The following is a 17,432-nucleotide window of genomic DNA, read 5'->3' as shown; positions in this document are numbered from 1 at the left end:
TCATATGAAGCAGGGAGTGACATCACTACACTTTTATATGTAAAAGAAGAACCCGCCTAGCAACTGATTTCATTTGTGTTGGGATAGCACCATGGGAAGGCCATGCATAGTTAGGACTGCCGAAGAGCAGCGTGAATACGATGAGTGGCGACAGTAACAGCAACGTCAATATACACAACGGCATCGGCGTCAGGCTGGGATGGTGCAGCTGTTCCTGCCCAAAGCAAGTCACGCTTTGCATATGACATTCTTGATAAAATATTGATATTGCTGTCAATCACTTCGTGTAGTGCATTGCTCAATCATTCAAGGCTACGTCACATTGGTCTATCGGATTAGGTGATACCACAGCTTCTCTAGCTAACTGCCTTCACAGTGGAGATTGGAGCGTAACTTCAATAGATTGAAGCGACAAGTGACACGATAGGCAGACCATGTTGCGTCACGGCGTGGATGAACCACACAGACATGACATCGCGAAAAAAAGTGCCCACAAATTTACATTGTTGTCTGAATAAATACAATCGTGAACCCTTAGAGAAATCACAAACGTACCATGAGACCGTTTTAACCAACTCGTACAGATCTAGCTTTAAAGGGACACTAAAGTCAAATAAAAAGTCAAGCTAAAGTGATAGAGCAATACTCTAGAACGTCTAAGGCGTCAGTATAATCGCGAACAGAGCTTTAGCATTAGAGAAATTGAGGTAAATGCAGGACTCGATAAGAGACTTTCCAGGGACATTCCGGTACTTACCCGATGACGAAGGCACTCCTCAAAAAAAAATGTCACTAGTACTCAACCACTCATATTAAAAATGATTGTTTTGTTGGATTATAAGACGAAAGAAAATTCTACTTGTCTGCTTCTATTAGATTCTTAGAAAAAATACCTTTTTGGCGTTACACTTGATAACAGCGCAGGTGGTCAAAAAGTTTCGTTTTCGCTCGACTCTGCGCCTCGCCTCGCGCGCTTTCGAGTTTCAGAAGTTTCGTTATTGCGTAGTGCTGCGCTGGTGTTTCTGGCTCGCTAAACTCGCACTTGAATTTGCTAGCAGCTTGAGAGTCGCGACGGCACGTCCAGACGGTGACCAGCTTCGTCGCCCGACGTCGCATTGCTGGAGTCCTCGCTGCTTTCGTGCTCGGAAGGGCTGGTAGAGCCAGTGTCGAGGCCGCCGTCGTATTATGACACAACGACGCCAGTAGCGCGAGCCCTAAGCAGCATGTCACGCTCATCAGAGCTTCAATCGCTAAAATCGAGCCCAGCATCGCGAGCCAATGTGTTGTCAGGGTCGTCGAACTAGTTGGTCCATTGCGACGAGCGTCGACGATCACCGTGTTCGCAATTCGGTGCGCACTTTACCTTTCTCTATGGTGGCTTACCACCATACTTCCATTTTCGCACTGCCGTCGGCTCTGTCTTGGCTCTGTTTCTGGCCGTGCACTTGCGCTTTCCGAAAAAAAAAAAAAAAAAAAGCCGTAGCGCCGTCTGCGGGCGCCGTTTTACTCACCGGCGGCACAACGTCACTATATGGCCATGACGTCACCACTCCTCGCTCGGGCGGGCGATTTGAATTGCGTCAGAGGTACGCGGACGCTTCACACGCAGTTTTCTCTTCAAATAAATTTTTTCTTGGCACGAAACAGCCGTTTCGAGGTTTCTGGTATGATATTTCAACAGTCCACGTTGAAATAATATTTGCCTTTAGTGTCCCTTTAATATGCTGCCACCGCCAGTAAAAATGTGTTCCATGCCGCCAGCATGAAATGATCTGTTGAGGAACACTCGAAACACTTTCGCAGCTCTCAGTCACATCTCAAAGCCTAACCACGTCAAAACAAATTACTCATCTCAATAATGACAAGCAATGTCGATACTTTGTCCTCAGCTTGAGATGAGACGTAGCGATGGCGAATTTTACTATTTATTTTTTGCTGCCATGGCAGAGAGCAAATTACATGTACGAATTCAGATCAAAGCGGGTGGATTGGTTGATGCCATGTTGTTGCACAATCATTCTATCCCCAGCGGAAGTCGCTATGCAGACTTCAGGGGGACAAGTCAAATCTGGCTGGCCAAAAACCGGTGACGCAACAAGCGACAGTGACGGATCACCCTCCGAAACACCAAAACCTGTCTCGTCGCCGTCACTTGTCACCATTGCTCGAAAATCGCTTGCGTGTGGTTGCGCCATTATGCATATAAATGCCGCCAAGGTGGTTTTGGTTTCGTGTCTGATAGCACCGCAGAGGCTATTTTTGGCCCAATATTCTATGAGAATAAAAAAGGTGCGTTATAGAATTGGGTAAATACTGCAAGCAGACATTGCGAGCTACAGTTATTGCTTGAAAATCATGCTAGGCGTTTTCGTTGGGAGAGTTTCTTTTTTCCTTTTACATGTGTTCAACGCCTTCACTGTCTCCTAAGCTCTGGCTGGACATACGCTGACATTAAAGGGGTTGCTATTGGGGTCACCATAGGGGTCAGGCATGTGAGTGCTGATTAGGCAAGTTCGAATTATCCAGAAAACACCAATTTTTGGATCGAAATGTAGAATGATCGAACTCAGAAATGCATGGGCGCCGACTGGGACCTTCAGTCGAGATCGATTTTACCAAAACTCGAATTAAGTGGAGTCTTATTAATGGAAGTCTACTGTACTTGGATTATGGTCCCATGAAGAAGTCCTCCTAGTGCAGTTGGAATATATGGGTATGTTGCAGTGCTCATTTATTTTGCTTGTTTTATTGTTTATGTGTTTGCCTGTGTAGACTAAATTAATGCCCTTGGAGCTTCCATTCTAATGGTTCCTCACCCTCCTCCTTGCCCAACCCATCCCATTTTTCGCCATATATCTCATGTGCCTCTTTCAACCTATGAAGAAACTGGAGTTGGAGAAATACATGCTTTATGCTCATGGTTCAGACCTCTGCCATGATTTGGAGCTGCGTCATGCCATGGCCAACTGCTTTGAGGCACTTATGGGTAAGGGCTGTCAAGTTGAATGGCAATTTATTCATTACCTCAGCACAAGTTATTGGTTGATTCCTTATCTCTTCATTTGTGTGCACCAAGGCATCTGATGGATGTGATATCTGCTTGAATGCCAATGATTTAAATTGAAAATGATAATGCCTGAACTCTATAGCTTGAATGTGTGCAGTAGTGGAAACATTTCTTGCTGTCCATATGAGCAAATTGCAATTGTGGGTACCGGGAATGTGTAACAAAATAAAAATTCCCTTGCAACATGGCTATCTGGTTGCATACTCATATTTGTTTATTTATATTTATGTTTATAACACATCTTTTTTTATAGCTTAGCAAAAAAAAAACCATTTTACCTTCCACTGCTTAACATAGCACCTTGATTATGTGTAGAAAACAATGAGCATGGCAGCATAAACCAAAGCTTGGTTGTTATTGTTGTTATTATTGTTGTTATTAGTGTTAGTTTTGTTGTTATTAGTTGCAAGTTCTTTTTGTTATTATTGTTACTGTTACTATAGTTCAACCTCAATATAATGAACTGCAATATCTTTCTTTCTATCTTTGGGTTTATTAAAGGCAAATTTGGTACAAAATTGCCTTGGGAGACATGGCTAAAGGCTGAGGAAATGCCTGACTTGGCCGTGCCACCCTGGCAGCAAAGCAGTGACATGATACAGTGGGAGAAAGAAAAAAAAAACACGTAATAAATGCATGCTTATGCTGTACAGGTCAAAACTGAAAAGCAAGTTGATTGTACATACAAGTAATCGGTGTCCGCATGAGAGAAATCGCAGTACTAAACAAAATTGTGAAAGGCACTATTAGCACTATTACACAGCTATAAGGTACAACATGTCAAAGTGTTAAGGTACGTCAAATGTTTTAGACATTGCGAGAACATTCGTATTCTTCAGCTAGTAGTTCTCTTGTTATTCTTTTAAATGCTTTAGATGAAGTTCCACACCCCAGTAAATGTAGTATGGTTGGGTATTGATTCAGCATGTCTGGTATTTGATAAGTTAATCGTTGGTCTTCGTAGTTGGTGCGTCATCGAGGTTTGTATATTAAGCTCTGGCGTAGTTCATACGGGGTTTGCTTCACATGATATGTATCAAATAAAAATGATGAATTTAACCGATACTGACGTAGTATCTCCAAACATAGCTTGTGTCTGTATAACTGCTTGATAGGCAATATTTTATAGGTTTTGAAATATGGTCGTGTGCTTTCGCGGAGTGAAATATTTAAAATTGCACATATTGCACGCTTTTGAAGAATTAGGAGGGAATTAAGGTTTGTGTCAGTCGTTGTTAGCCACACCAAGGAACACTATGTTAGGCGGGAATGAACTAGAGCATAGTAAATTTGAAGCTTAACATTCGATGGAACGTAATACCTTACGTCTATTTAAAATGCCGATTATCCTGGAAAGATCTTTTTTTTTTATCGTGTCAATTTGGGGGGACCCAGAGAGATGTTTGTAGAAATGATCTCCTAAGAATTTTATTGTTGTCGATTGCTGAATCTCGCTACCTTGGAAGTAGATTGGTCTGTATGGAATGTTTGTTACTCCTTTAGGTTTGAAAAGCAGGTACTTTGTTTTAGCTGTTTTTAACTGAAGTTTGTTTGCATTTAACCATATATTTAACTTGTTCATCCACACGTTAGCTTCTTTATACAGTTCGCATACGTTTGGACCTGAGAAAAATATGTTTGTGTCATCAGCATACAATATTATTTTCTTATATCCCTCAATATTTACTATATCATTAATGAATAGCAAGAACAGGACAGGTCCAAGGATGGATCCTTGAGGGACACCATACTTAATGAATTCAACTTGAGACTGTATATTATTTACTGTAGTGTATTGCTTTCTGAATGCTAGATAACTTTGGATCAGTTGCAACGAGGTACCGCAAATACCATAGAAGGGAATTTTCCGCAAAAGCCGGTCGTGCTGTATGCAGTCAAATGCCTTTCTGAAATCCAGAAATATCCCAAGTGTATATATTTTATTTTCAATGTTGTCAAGAATATATTCTTTCATGCTAAGTAAAGCGGTCTCTATAGACTTGTTTTGGCAGAATCCATACTGCTCTTTTGCGATAATACTGTTTCTGTTAAAAAACCTGTAATCCTCTTATTTATAATGTGTTCAGCAATTTTTGCAAATACAGAAAGGACAGATATCAGTCTGTAGTGGTTGAGTTCATCAAACGACCCACCTTTAAAAATCGCAGACACTCTAGCAAGTTTCATTTGATCGGGAAAGATGCCTGAAGTTAGTATTAAATTATAAATGTGCGTCAGAGGTACAGCGATAATGTGACTTATAGCTTTTAATGGCTTCGGCTTAACGTCATCAGGGCCACATGCACAGTTATCCTTTAATGACAAAATTAAATGTTCCACTTCGTTCTGGTCAGTAGGAAACAGGAAAACACTTTACGGACAGTCTGTGGCTATATAGTTATCACAGGGCGTTTGTATGTTGCCATTTGTAAACCCTCCTACAGTTAAAAAGTGTTTCAATAAAGTATCGGCGATTTCTGCATCCCTCATGCCCGGCTTTTGAAACTTGACTCTTCTTGTGATTGCCTTTTTGTTAATTAGCTCGTTAATTGTGTCCCACAAGGGGCATGGATCTGCTGAATGAGCAGCGAATTTGCTAATATAGTATTCTGACTTAGCTATTTTCAGGTCTTTATTCAGTTTATTACGAAATTTTTTGTAATTACGTAAATCATTTCCATCTCTGGAGGACAAAAATACTTGAAAAAGGCCATTTCTGAATTTAATTCTGCTGTAAAGTTCAGCTGTTATCCACGGCTTCCGGCATTTTCTGTGTTTTTTGAGGGGCTTAGGAGGGAAACACTTTTCATAAATGGATGTAGTCTAAGAATAGAATATATAATGAAGTATTTAACTTTTTATAACTTTTTGTCCATCAAACACCATGTATCTGGAACCTCAATATAATGAAGTGTTTGTATACCGTATAGACTCGTGGAAGGGCCACACTTTTTGTTGTTTTGTTTTTTTTTTCACAATTTTGATGAGGTGCCTTTTTGACCTTGTGGTCAAAATGGTCCCGGCTCAGCCGGCAACTTCTGCACACCCCAGATCTCCAGATGTACCATTGCATCAGAGGTGAACAGACAGCTCTTGCCATCTAGCAGCGGCACACCGAAGTACACAGTGCTCGAAAATTCGGCAATGCGCGGGCACATCATCGAGGCACCGAACGTGATTGCTTCTCCGTTGGATTTTTTTTTTCTCCAAATTTTGTGCTGCCGAGTTGAGGGCACGGCACTTACACGGGTGCGGCCCTTTCAGGAGTCTATACACTACATGATATCAATATAGCTCAATTTTATTGCGGCCTCAAAAGAATGCCAAGACAATAAATGGAAATTCCCGCTGAGGACGCAGGTGCAGAAGTGGTTGAATTACAAGCGGCTGCTTGTGAACGCACCCCTCAAATCATGCGCCGCGCGGCGAAGAGCGACCGTCGAAGTGTAGCAGCATCATTTTCCATATGAACTCTAAGTGCGATAAGGTCCTATCGCACCTCGCACTTTGTATGCTTTAGGTGCGAGTGAAAGCATGCAAGGGTAAGCTGAGAAGGATGGGGATTTGGTGAGCGTAGTCTTCCTGCGTGAGCAAGGGGAAAGGGGGGAGGGGAGCTCGCTCATGGTAATGCAATCAAAAGCACGTGCGAGAGGAGGAGGGAGGGGGAGAAGTGGGGGACAGGTTACCGAGTGTCTCCTTTTCTAGTGCAAGCCGTTGGCTGCACATGGCTGTCAGTGTGGCTGAGCACATACACCGCCCGCGCGCCCTGTTTTATAGGTAATCTGCCACATGTACAAGGAGTGGGTGTGCAGAGATGGCATGGCATCATTTGCACTATCTTCCCGCGCATTTATTATTGGAGATTGCGTAATCTCAAGTTTCTGAGATGCTTTGAAGAGAGAAGCAGACGAAGCATTTGCATCCCGCTGCCAGCACTTTAACGATAGCGCGTCCCACTGTGAGCAACAATATCAGCCGCGGAGTCGGAGTGGACACGAAAGCATGGCTGACTCTGCTTTGTATTGCCGATGTGTGTGAAGATATCGTCAACGCAGCATGAAACCGTATCTTTTGTCGCCGACTTTCAAATTCAATAAAATGAATTTACTTCTCAAAGAGGACGAAATGCGGTGTCTTATAGCTCAAAACGGCACCGATTCCGGTCACCTGTCATTTCAAAACTGCAAGTACAGCCGCCATTTTTTATTTGAGAGCTTGTGATATATTTTACTACCAGTGGGACATGACTGTATTATGCACGCGAGAGCGAAGCATTCTAGTTGGCCAGAAGCATAAACTTCAGAGATTACTGTGGCATGCTGCCATTCTGCGAAGCTCTCAGGCATCATGGTCTCGGCATTACGACAGTGCATCAGCCACACAAAAGCCATAAAATTATGTTATCAATGTCGCTTCGAGCGAATAAAATGTGATGTTCGAAAGGTCAAACGTCACCGTGAACCGTTATCAGCAATCGGCAACGTGTAAACGAAGCACCGTAGGAACTGTGATCTCCTGATAACTGCCTAGTAACCGCTGATTCTTTGCAACATGTGTGGCGGCAGCGCGTGGTGCAGCATCCTCGCCGACTGGGGCCGTGTCAACGGGAACACCCGAGCGGCTGTTGTTGCCATGGTGGAAAGACATAGATGGCCGTTCCAAATCGTTGTGGCATCCGATAGTGCTCCTACGCACATCCCGCACCATGCTGTTTAGGCTGTACGCCTCATAGAGTTTCCTACAATTACTAGCGGGAACTCTGGCGCTGTGATCGCTCTTCTTACTGTGACCGGGTTCGAAGCGTTCGTTGTATAATCGAATAATTAACATAATGCATAATTGAATAATGAATAATGTATAATCGAATAATTAAAAATTCACTAATCAAATTTTTTACTAATTACCTGATGGCCCATATTGCAATTTACGAATTGTAGCCGTGGAGTTCGCAAGGCGGATCTACTTGGAACGAATTCTCGGGATGATACCAGTTTCTAGCCATTCTTCTAAAGAACTACTTAAGTCTAGATTCTTTAGGAAATAAGCTTTTCATTGCACCACAATAGAAGGAGTCCTTGAAAAATTTTTTCAAGACTGTTTAAATTGAGGTTGTGCAGCAAAGACATTAGATTTTCTTGGTAATACATGCAAAGGATATGTTAAATGTCTGCTCTCATAACTAGCTCAGCCTTTCCTGAGCAGGCAGAACTTTCCAGTCTCTTACTTTTTATCGTTGTCTATATTTTTTCATGTCTTTCTTAGGTGCCCTTTTTCTAGACAGTGGCATCAAAGTGGCTGACAGGGTCTTTTCTACGACTCTGTTCTCGGAGCCTGATCTTCTTGACGTCTGGGTCAACTACCCACCACATCCCTTGCAGGTGACAATGCTATACTTAAAGCATTCGAGTGGTGAACTGATTGTGCTGTTCACATACACTTTCCGCTGTTTATATTGAAGACCCAAAGCGCATCCCTTTTTTACTTTTGTCAGCAGTTTGAAAAGCATGTGCTGCCACTCTCCTAGTGCTGTCTGATAAATTCTCACATGCAGTCACAATGATCCAGTTCAAATTATGGCAGCACCAATGGAGTTGTCATTGGAAATAGTGTCTCCAACCTATGTAAGTCCCAGCAAAGGCGCACCTTGAAAAGAACCCACTAGCACCCATTTTTATCTAATAGGTACTGGACAATTGGCCAATGTTGGTAGGTAGGGCGTTTCACTTGTTTTGGTCATTGGCTACTGTTTTCACTTTGACATTGGTGGGAAATGAGTATTTTTTCTCACGGACGCGCATCTCATGTGACTGGCCTCTGAAACCATGCAAACTACACAGCTGAAAAATTTGTTGACTGTAGTTGAATCCACTTTAATGAATCCAATTATTGTGCGCCATAAAATTCCTATATTGCGACTCACTAGCAGTTTACTATACTCCAATTACCTGAAGTGAGTGAAATCACATAATCTGGGATAGGCTGAACAAGGCAAGATTTCTTAAAATCTTAAAACCTTGTACCTTGAAACCAGGCCCTGTGATATGCTCTCACATACTCAGTGAGTGCGTGATTGCACACGTCACGTTGCAGCCATCTGGCTGACTAAAGGCATCCCACACGTAAGCAGTCTTAAGTGTCTCTGCCGAATTTTTTTCTCTCTCTCGTGTGCATTTTTACTGAGTGGCGCACTTCCTGTGATGGTCTCGTGCGCGAGCTGTTGCGTTTGTCTTGTTTCGTGCCACGGACGATTTTGCTCACTCTGCACGAGAGCACCTGATTAGCAGTTTCGTGCTGTGGACGATTTTGCTCGCTTTGCACCAGAACACCTGATTAGCAGTACAAGTCAATTCCACAATAATGAGCACTGAGGTAGGCACGAGAGGATGAACGAGCATGATCGCGGCACTGGAACACAGTAGAAAATAACATAGTTTTGTTCTCTGCATGATTGACTACTGTACAAAATGGGAACAAGGAGACGAACGGAAGTACATCTCTCTTGCTACGGTATGAAGTAAAACAAAAACACGCGTAAAAAAACACGTATGTTTTGTTATTTCTCCAAACTTTCATTCATCTATTGAAGCAACAAATTAAACAAATACCGTATTTACTCGCATAATGAACGTACTCGCATAATGAACGCGCCCCCAACTTTAGTCGTCAAAATTTTGATTTTTTTTACTCCTGTGCAATAAACGCACCCTGAACTTGCTGCCATGAAGTAGGAGAGACACAGTACGATTCGGCGTCCGATATGGTGTTCGGCGGGATACGATCCTATCGGACGCTGTATTTCGTCGCGCGCATGGCGCCGATGGGAGTGGAGGGAGCGAGGCGGCGCAGCAGCTACATATTGCACGGGCGCGCGTGCCCTATCTTGAAAGCGATCTGTATCGGGGGCTGAGTCCAGTCCAGGGGAGTTCCGGGGTTGTAACCCCCCCCCCCCCCCCCCCCCCCCGAGGCCGAGTTAACCCCCTGTTTTGTTTAACCCTTTTTCTTTTCTTGCGCCTTTGAGTACTGCAACTAAGATTTAAGACGCGCAATCGTCTGCACACCTTCAAACTTGCGCAAAAAGCCCATTTTTTAACAATTTCCCGTGAAGAAATTGAAATTAGTGTTGTTTAGATGGTATTGGCAAACTAAAGCAAACTGTCAACCCCCCCTGGCAGAGATCCTGGGCGTGCTACTGGCTGAGTCTATAGGTGCAACGGCAGCTTATACCTTTGTGCGTGCTCGGTTATCACCGTTCAGTTTACGTTAAAGCAATACACGGCACGAAGGTCACTTCGCTCGCGGTTGCTGCCACGCTTCCTCACACCAGTGTTTCGACAGTGAGTGTCCGCGGTCATCAAGTGTGATGTGTTCATGTTTGCCTGTGCGCACCAACGCCATGCCGTTTAAATTACTTTGCAAGTTTATGCGGCCGATAAAACTACTATCCTTACTTCGTATAGCTGTCTACGCATTTGCTATCGCAATCGATGGTACTTCGGGCGAAACTGTGACTTTTTTTAGAGGTGGCCGTGGAAAGAAAATCACTCAAAATTTTACCCCACATAATAAACGTACCTCCCAACTTCGCGCATATTTTCCGGGAAAAAAAGTGCGTTCATAATGCGAGTAAATACGGTAACTGATGTCGCCTTAAATATTTCTCGAAGTCACGTGTCACTATGAGTGACGTCACAGCACTACCATGTACGTAGGCTCACTTGCGCGATCAATGTCAACTCTTCGGCTGGGAGGACAGCGCCCACGAGGATAAGGGCAAACGGCATTTAGTTTGAAATTTAAGCTCTTTCCGCGGTGTGTAGGGATGTAATACTTAGCAGGCACGATGGTTAGTGCACATTGTATGCACTGCACTTGTCAGCTCAAAGTGGCCAGCCCTGTTTAACGAGGTTTTGCTGTACAAGACATCCCAAATGCGCAGGTGCATACAAATAGAAAGAAATAGATACCCTTCCCAAAAAGCCCCACAGAACTTTCTAATGCATCCGATTAATCAAAAAAGACATTTCTGCACTGAACTGTGATATAGATGTGTCACCCACATAGGTGCTAGCTCTTCTTCTGATAAAAAGCGATTCCAAAATCTCTCAATGACATGCGTTCTTGCTTCTTCCTAGTATTTTGACAAGGTGAAATTGCGCTTCACAGGTACACGCAGTGCAATGAACAGGCAAATTGGCCCTTTCATTATTTTTTATAGTCAGCTGATGTTCCCGTGCACTGTCGTCTTGCTGGCTACCCTATGTAGGATTTTCCCCAAGTTAGTGGGATCTCATATACCACTCCGACAGAGCAGCGTACATACGGCTTTTCATGCTTTTTGCTACAGCCGCTGGTGCGTTCATCACGTGAAATATGCGAACACAACCATGCAAGTTTTTGTGGTGCCGAAAACAATGCTGTGACGGTTCGCAACCTTCTTCAGGTGATGCATAACCCTGTGTATGTAAGGAACCATTTGCGGTTTCTTCTTTCCACACAAGACGCCTGGCTCCTCCTTTCGCTGCTTTCGTAAACGCCCTTTAAATGTCTGCAGTAGGGCCTCAACTACTGCTAGCACCGACTGCGGGAATCTGGCTGATTTTAATCTTTGAATCTGATCTAGGAAGCTGGCCTGCACGATTTCGTAAGGGCTGACTCCAAACACAAGGAAGCGATTGCAATAACCAGTTTGTATAGTCTGCGCTCGATGTTTCTGCATGTCTCTTCTTGTGTGCTGTCCTGTTTCGCAATTTTGCACATTTAGCAATTCAGCTAATCTTGAAGTTTACATAAATGTAATAGTTTGCAGACATTATTATCACCATGCTATCTATGCACCAGGCTTGCTTCTTTACAGCATCCAAACCTGGTGATGCCCCTTTAAAGTTCAGCCCTGAGATCTGTCTCAGTGAAGTTTGTGTCGTGCAGGCATTTTAAAGCATGTATATTTGTAACACTCACTTGCAAATGCTCACAGCTGATGGCTTGAGCCATGGCCTCTGTGGTGCCTCGTTTGTCATTTGTGTTTCACTGAAACACAACAGCTGTGCTGAAATGTGTGTTGTATACTTACAGGAACAAGTGCCTGAGGGTGATAGAAAGTGGATTGACTCCGTTCCGCTGCTGAAGGTAAGTGCTTGAAACCGCAAAATGATTTAAGTCAGACTAGTGGGTATGCTGATGTGTGATGTAAAGTGTTGAGAAATTTATGCTAACTTATCCTTTTGCTAAGTTGCTTTTCCTGATAGTAATCCTGAGTGTCCATCTTTATGAAATAAGTTGCAGAATAATTTTCCAGGACAGATTAAAAGTGGGGGTGTGTGATTTATTAGGACTGTGCGAATATTTGGAAATTTTATTAGTCAAAATGAATATTTTAATGTAGTCAATGCTTGTTATAATGGGCCATAATAATCCAGCAAGAAAGGTCTGTTATATCCTAAGTCCATTCTGGCCAAAATTAGGGCCGCGTGATGTTGTGAAATGGCACAAATTTGCATATACATTCGAGCCCACATATAACGACCTCACTTAAGACAAACTTTCGCTTAAAACAAACGAAAGCCGCGTGACCGTCAAAGGGTACATTATTTCAAAGGCACAAAATCGCATGTACAACGAACGTCTTTGAGCCTTGCCGATCGGTTACGGCGAACGGACGGCGTAAACCCAGCGCCGCGATGTGAGCTATAATGATGGTCTCCGACGCCTTTGCGTGCGTGGAGTGTTTTCCCGAGCCTCCTCGCAGGCTAACTACCCGTTTCATGCCCCTCTCAAGCGAGCTACCCTCTCCCCGCATGCACGCCCTCTCCCAGCCTACACACGCTGTCTCTGCGCCGCCCGAGCTACCGTGCGCGCCCGCCGGGCAGCAAGGCTCCAGGGGGAGCCATGTTGGTTTCGGAACTATGTGCCCCTGTGCTACAGGCACAATGCGAAGGCGTGGATGACGCGCGATTTATTAGCAGAGTGGCTGGACGAGTTTGATCGCGACATGCAGAGGCAAGGCAGGCACGTGCTGTTGGTGCTTAACTGCTCAGCACACCACGTTCTAACTTCTCTGATGGCAGTGACTCGACTTTTCTTGCCACCCAATACGACTTCAAAAGTGCAGCCGCTTGATTTAAGCAAAATACATGCCTTTAAGCCTTAAGGCATCGTATAGGCATCGCATTGTGGAGCGCTTGCATATCGCTGTTGACTGCCCGGCTGCCAACTTGCCGCTTCCGAGTTTCACTGTATTCAGCCATTGAGATGGTGAAGGCAGCCTGGGCGGAGGTGACGGCCGCTTGCGTGCGGAACTGTTTCCACAAGGACGGCTTCGTCAACGTAGTATCTGATGGCGAGCCTGACGCTTCCGAAGAGCATCGGTCCCGCAGTGATTTGTGGCAGCGCGTCGTTGACTCCGACATGGGGGTCCATGACATTTACTGAGATGATTTTATTCCTGCTGATGAATACACTGACATTGCGGAACCGTGCATGGACGAGGCATCGTTCGTGAATTGCGGGCCGAGAGCGACGTGGAGGAATCGTATTATGATGAAACTTCAGAGTCGGCACTCATAAGTGCGCCTGTAGCAATGCGCTACATAGAGAGTCTCAGGCAGCTTGTCTATGCCAAGGGCCTCGGCGAAGAGCATGCTTCCGCTTTAAATATTTTAAGTGCACATCATCCTCATCATCACATATTTTAAGTGCACTTAGAAACAGACGAGCATCATGGAGTTTTTTTTTTTTTTTTCCCCGAAAAAAATTTTTTTTAATGTTAAGCACCTTATTATTTGTTTTTTTAGCTGTGGTCCAATTACTACGAACTTCGGGATATAACGAATGGACGCTGTGTGACGCTCAGGTTCGTTATAAGCGGGCTCGACTGTATTACCATTGTCCAGCCCAAAGACTATCACAAAAATAATGAAAACATTGAAATTAAAATAATTATATAAACGGGCTTACACGGTAACCTTACTAACACGCGGCACAGTGCCTTCCTGTTTGCCGTTTTCTGCACTCTGGTTGCTTGCGCATGGTTAGATTAATGGCGGGCACAATGGCGAGGAGCAGGCCAGCCAGCTCCCCGCCGTGTGGACTGCTTGACCCGAGCGTATTGCCACCACTGGTCACACAAACCGGCTACAGTTTTTCACAGGAAACAGTTACCAGTATGATGTTTTAATATAATCTTTAGCGACAAGTGACGGCCACTGTCAAACAAGTCGCATAAACGAGAGCTGTGGTACGAAGCAGGTTCAACTCGAAGCCCGCGTCTAGTCGCCAGTGCAATGCATGCGAGACGGCTCGACTGCATCATGCGCTTCTGGAGGCTGCGAACAGCAGCCTATCTTCTGTATTGTGCAAACCGATGTGATGAGAAAGAAGACGTTATCAAAACAGTGCATTTTGCAATCGGTGGATGTTTTTTGAAGCGCCATGTGTTAGTTTTGAAGCTAAGCTGGTTAGGCGTAGCAGCACCCTCTGCCCTTGCTTGGCACTGAGCTGACAGCAGTGAGCCAGAGATCATTCATGTGGATGGGTGGCGGTGAGTCGTGTGCATCGATGATTCAAAACTGTCCTTCGGACGTTGTGTGGGAGCTTTACCACTAGTGTGTGCATTCCTTAAGAAATAACGCATTTTTGCACATTCTGCGAGCAGCCCGGAATGTTGCATACAGTGCACTGCTGCATGCACACATTGCCGCAGCAATGTACGGCGCATTTACGCGATCAGACAAAATTTACCTAAAAATTTGGCCATTCTACTCGATTGTCCTTTATAGCCGACTTGTTGCATTGACAATATGGGGTGGAGCAAAGTAAGTGAAAAAAATGGTTTGTTATATCCAAAGCTATCCTGTATGCAGATGCATTGTAGTGGGTGCAGGCGGTATTTTATTTGGTTAGGAGGCTAAGTAGTCAAAATTTTACGAGTACAAGAAATGATACGGATATTCTAAACATATTAAATATATTGCTGACCGGTTGCAAGAAAGTGTGATTCTTTGCATTTGTTTCTACTTTACCTGTAAATGTTTACCCAATTTTATGGTAAAGGGACCTGAAACAATTTTGACGATTGTGTACAAACATACGAGTCATTAGGGTAGGTCCTTCTGATCACTAAAGGACGTATTTAAGCGCTCCTTTTATAGCGTGTAATTTATTATAAGGTTTCAAAAATGTGCATCACTACCGATGGCAGCGGCGCCACTCCCCGGAGTTTTCATCCGCCCCTTCCCACACTACGTAGCATGGAAGACTGATGTCACTCGGGCAAGTGATCCTATTGGCTACCCACATTACATCATCAGGAATGCTTGAAACATGCCGTTCCATTGAAGGGTACCTCACCAGGCCACATAGGAAATTTTGGTTATACCGTATTTATACAAATCTAACGCGCACTTTTTTTTTCGATAAAACAGGTCCAAAAATTGCGTGTGCGTTAGAATCGAGTACGACCCTAAATCTGCATTACCATGTAGCCGTCGGCATTTCAAAATGGCCGCCTTGCACGCACTTCGAGCCTAGCTACACTCTAGCCTAGCTGCCTCCATGTGCTGCAGTACACGTGCTCAGGCATTAGTCTACCGTCTGTCTTCCCATTTTCTGCGTCTGCTCTATCACCATAAAGTGCCAAGTTCATCGTGATGCCGCAATTAAAAGGAAAGTGATCATGTGTGCAGAGACGAATGGAAATCAGGCCGCATCACGGGCATTCGGAGAATCCGAAACTTACGTGCGGGACTGGCGGAAACAGAAGGAGAGGATTTTCGCCAGCAAAGCAACATAGAAGCGTTTCAGTGCACCAAAGCAGGACGTATTCTGCGACGATCAACTTCGGCATTATGATCTCCTCGGCCCTATCTTGAAAGCGATCTTCGACGTGGAGAATCTGTTGCGCGCTGTGTTTTCGCCGGGTCGTGTTGAAGCGAGGCATGCTAGCACGAAGGTCATTTCGCTCGCTGTGCTTCGTCACTCCAGCGTTTCGACAGCGACTTTCCGCGGTCAACGAGTGAGAAGTGTTCATGTTTGCTTCTGCGCGCGTGACACCATGCTTGTTAATTTATTTAGTAGGCAAATGTTTGCAAGTTTATACGGCCGATAAAACTGCTATCCTTACTTCGTATAGCAGTCTACTATTTTGCTATCACAATTGATGCTTCGCCTTTCGGGCGACTTTCGGGCGACTTTCGGGCGACTTTTTTTATTCATCGCAACTTTAGTGCACCAGGAGTAAATCTGTTTTACCAAGTGAGAGGAAGTTGTGTTTCTGTATGAAAGTGTGAGGTGTGCGGTACTGTAAAGGATTTTTTTTTTTTGGTCACAGAAAACGGATGCGCGTTACGATCAAGGGCGTGTTAGAATCGAGTAAATACGGTAAGTGGGAAGTTGTTACATGCCCTCTAAGGAGTGTTCTACCGCAAGAATTTTTCAAATTAGTTTATTAATAGCAGACATAAAAATATTTGGAGTGCCACGAACTCGTGGTTTCAGGAGGCAAGCGCCACTGCCAACATAGACACTGTCTCCACTGCCTCGTCTAGCCTCCGCAAGCAAAATTTCTTCCCTGTGTTCTCCTATACCGGAGCTGGAGGATCGCGTGACAAATATGTCACGAGCTCTGCCTTCTTTTTTTTTCTCTCTCTCTCGCGATTTTGCTGAGTGGCACACTTCTGGTGATGGTCTCGCATGCAAGCTGTTGCAATTGTCTCGTTTCGCGCAGCAGACGATTTTGCATAGGCTGCCTGAGAACACCTGATTAGCGGATAAGTCAGTGCCATAATCATGAGCACTGAGGCAGGCATGAGAGGATGAAAGAGCATGATCGTAGCGCTGGAACACGGTAGAAAATGACATAGTTTTATTCTCTGTGCTCACGACTGCATGATGTGAGAACAAGCAGACGAAACAGAAGTACATTTCTCTTGCTACGGTACGAAGTAAAACAAAAACACGTAAACATTAGGTTTGTGTATTTTATTATTTCTCAAAATTTCATTTGTCTATTGAAGCAACAAATTAAACAAATAACTGATGTTGCCTTGAATGATTCTCAAAGTCACATGTCACCATGAGTGACGTCGCAGCACGGCATTGTACATTGGCACGCTTGCATGATTGACGTCGACTCTCCGGCTGGGAGTGTGGCGTCCATAAGGATAAGGGCAAACGGCATTTGGGTTGAAATTTAAGCTCTTTCTGCGGGGCGTAGGGATGTAATACGCAGGCACGATGGTTAGCACGCATTGTATGCACTGCGCTTGTCAGCTCAAAGTGGCCAGCCCTGGTGAGGGGCCCTTTAAAGGGGCCCTAAACCACTTTTTATCAAAGTGGAGAAAGGCATTTGAAGTGAAAATAGGCTATTCAC

At 44.3% G+C, this 17,432-nt stretch overlaps 1 protein-coding gene across 1 annotated transcript in view; it reads left to right on the top strand.

The window, feature by feature from the left end:
* LOC119436824 (ribonuclease 3) overlaps positions 1-17,432 on the top strand; it is a 98,138-nt gene that overhangs the window by 39,590 nt on the left and 41,116 nt on the right. The window contains exons 6-8 of the mRNA XM_037703816.2: positions 2,884-2,986; positions 8,330-8,445; positions 12,140-12,193. Of these exons, the coding sequence (XP_037559744.1) occupies positions 2,884-2,986; positions 8,330-8,445; positions 12,140-12,193 (273 nt within the window). The remainder of the gene's footprint in view (positions 1-2,883; positions 2,987-8,329; positions 8,446-12,139; positions 12,194-17,432) is intronic.

The sequence above is a fragment of the Dermacentor silvarum genome, chromosome 1 (genome assembly GCF_013339745.2).
Source record: "Dermacentor silvarum isolate Dsil-2018 chromosome 1, BIME_Dsil_1.4, whole genome shotgun sequence".
Classification (NCBI taxonomy): Eukaryota; Metazoa; Arthropoda; class Arachnida; order Ixodida; family Ixodidae; genus Dermacentor; species Dermacentor silvarum.
This window is presented reverse-complemented; position numbering and strand designations above follow the sequence as displayed.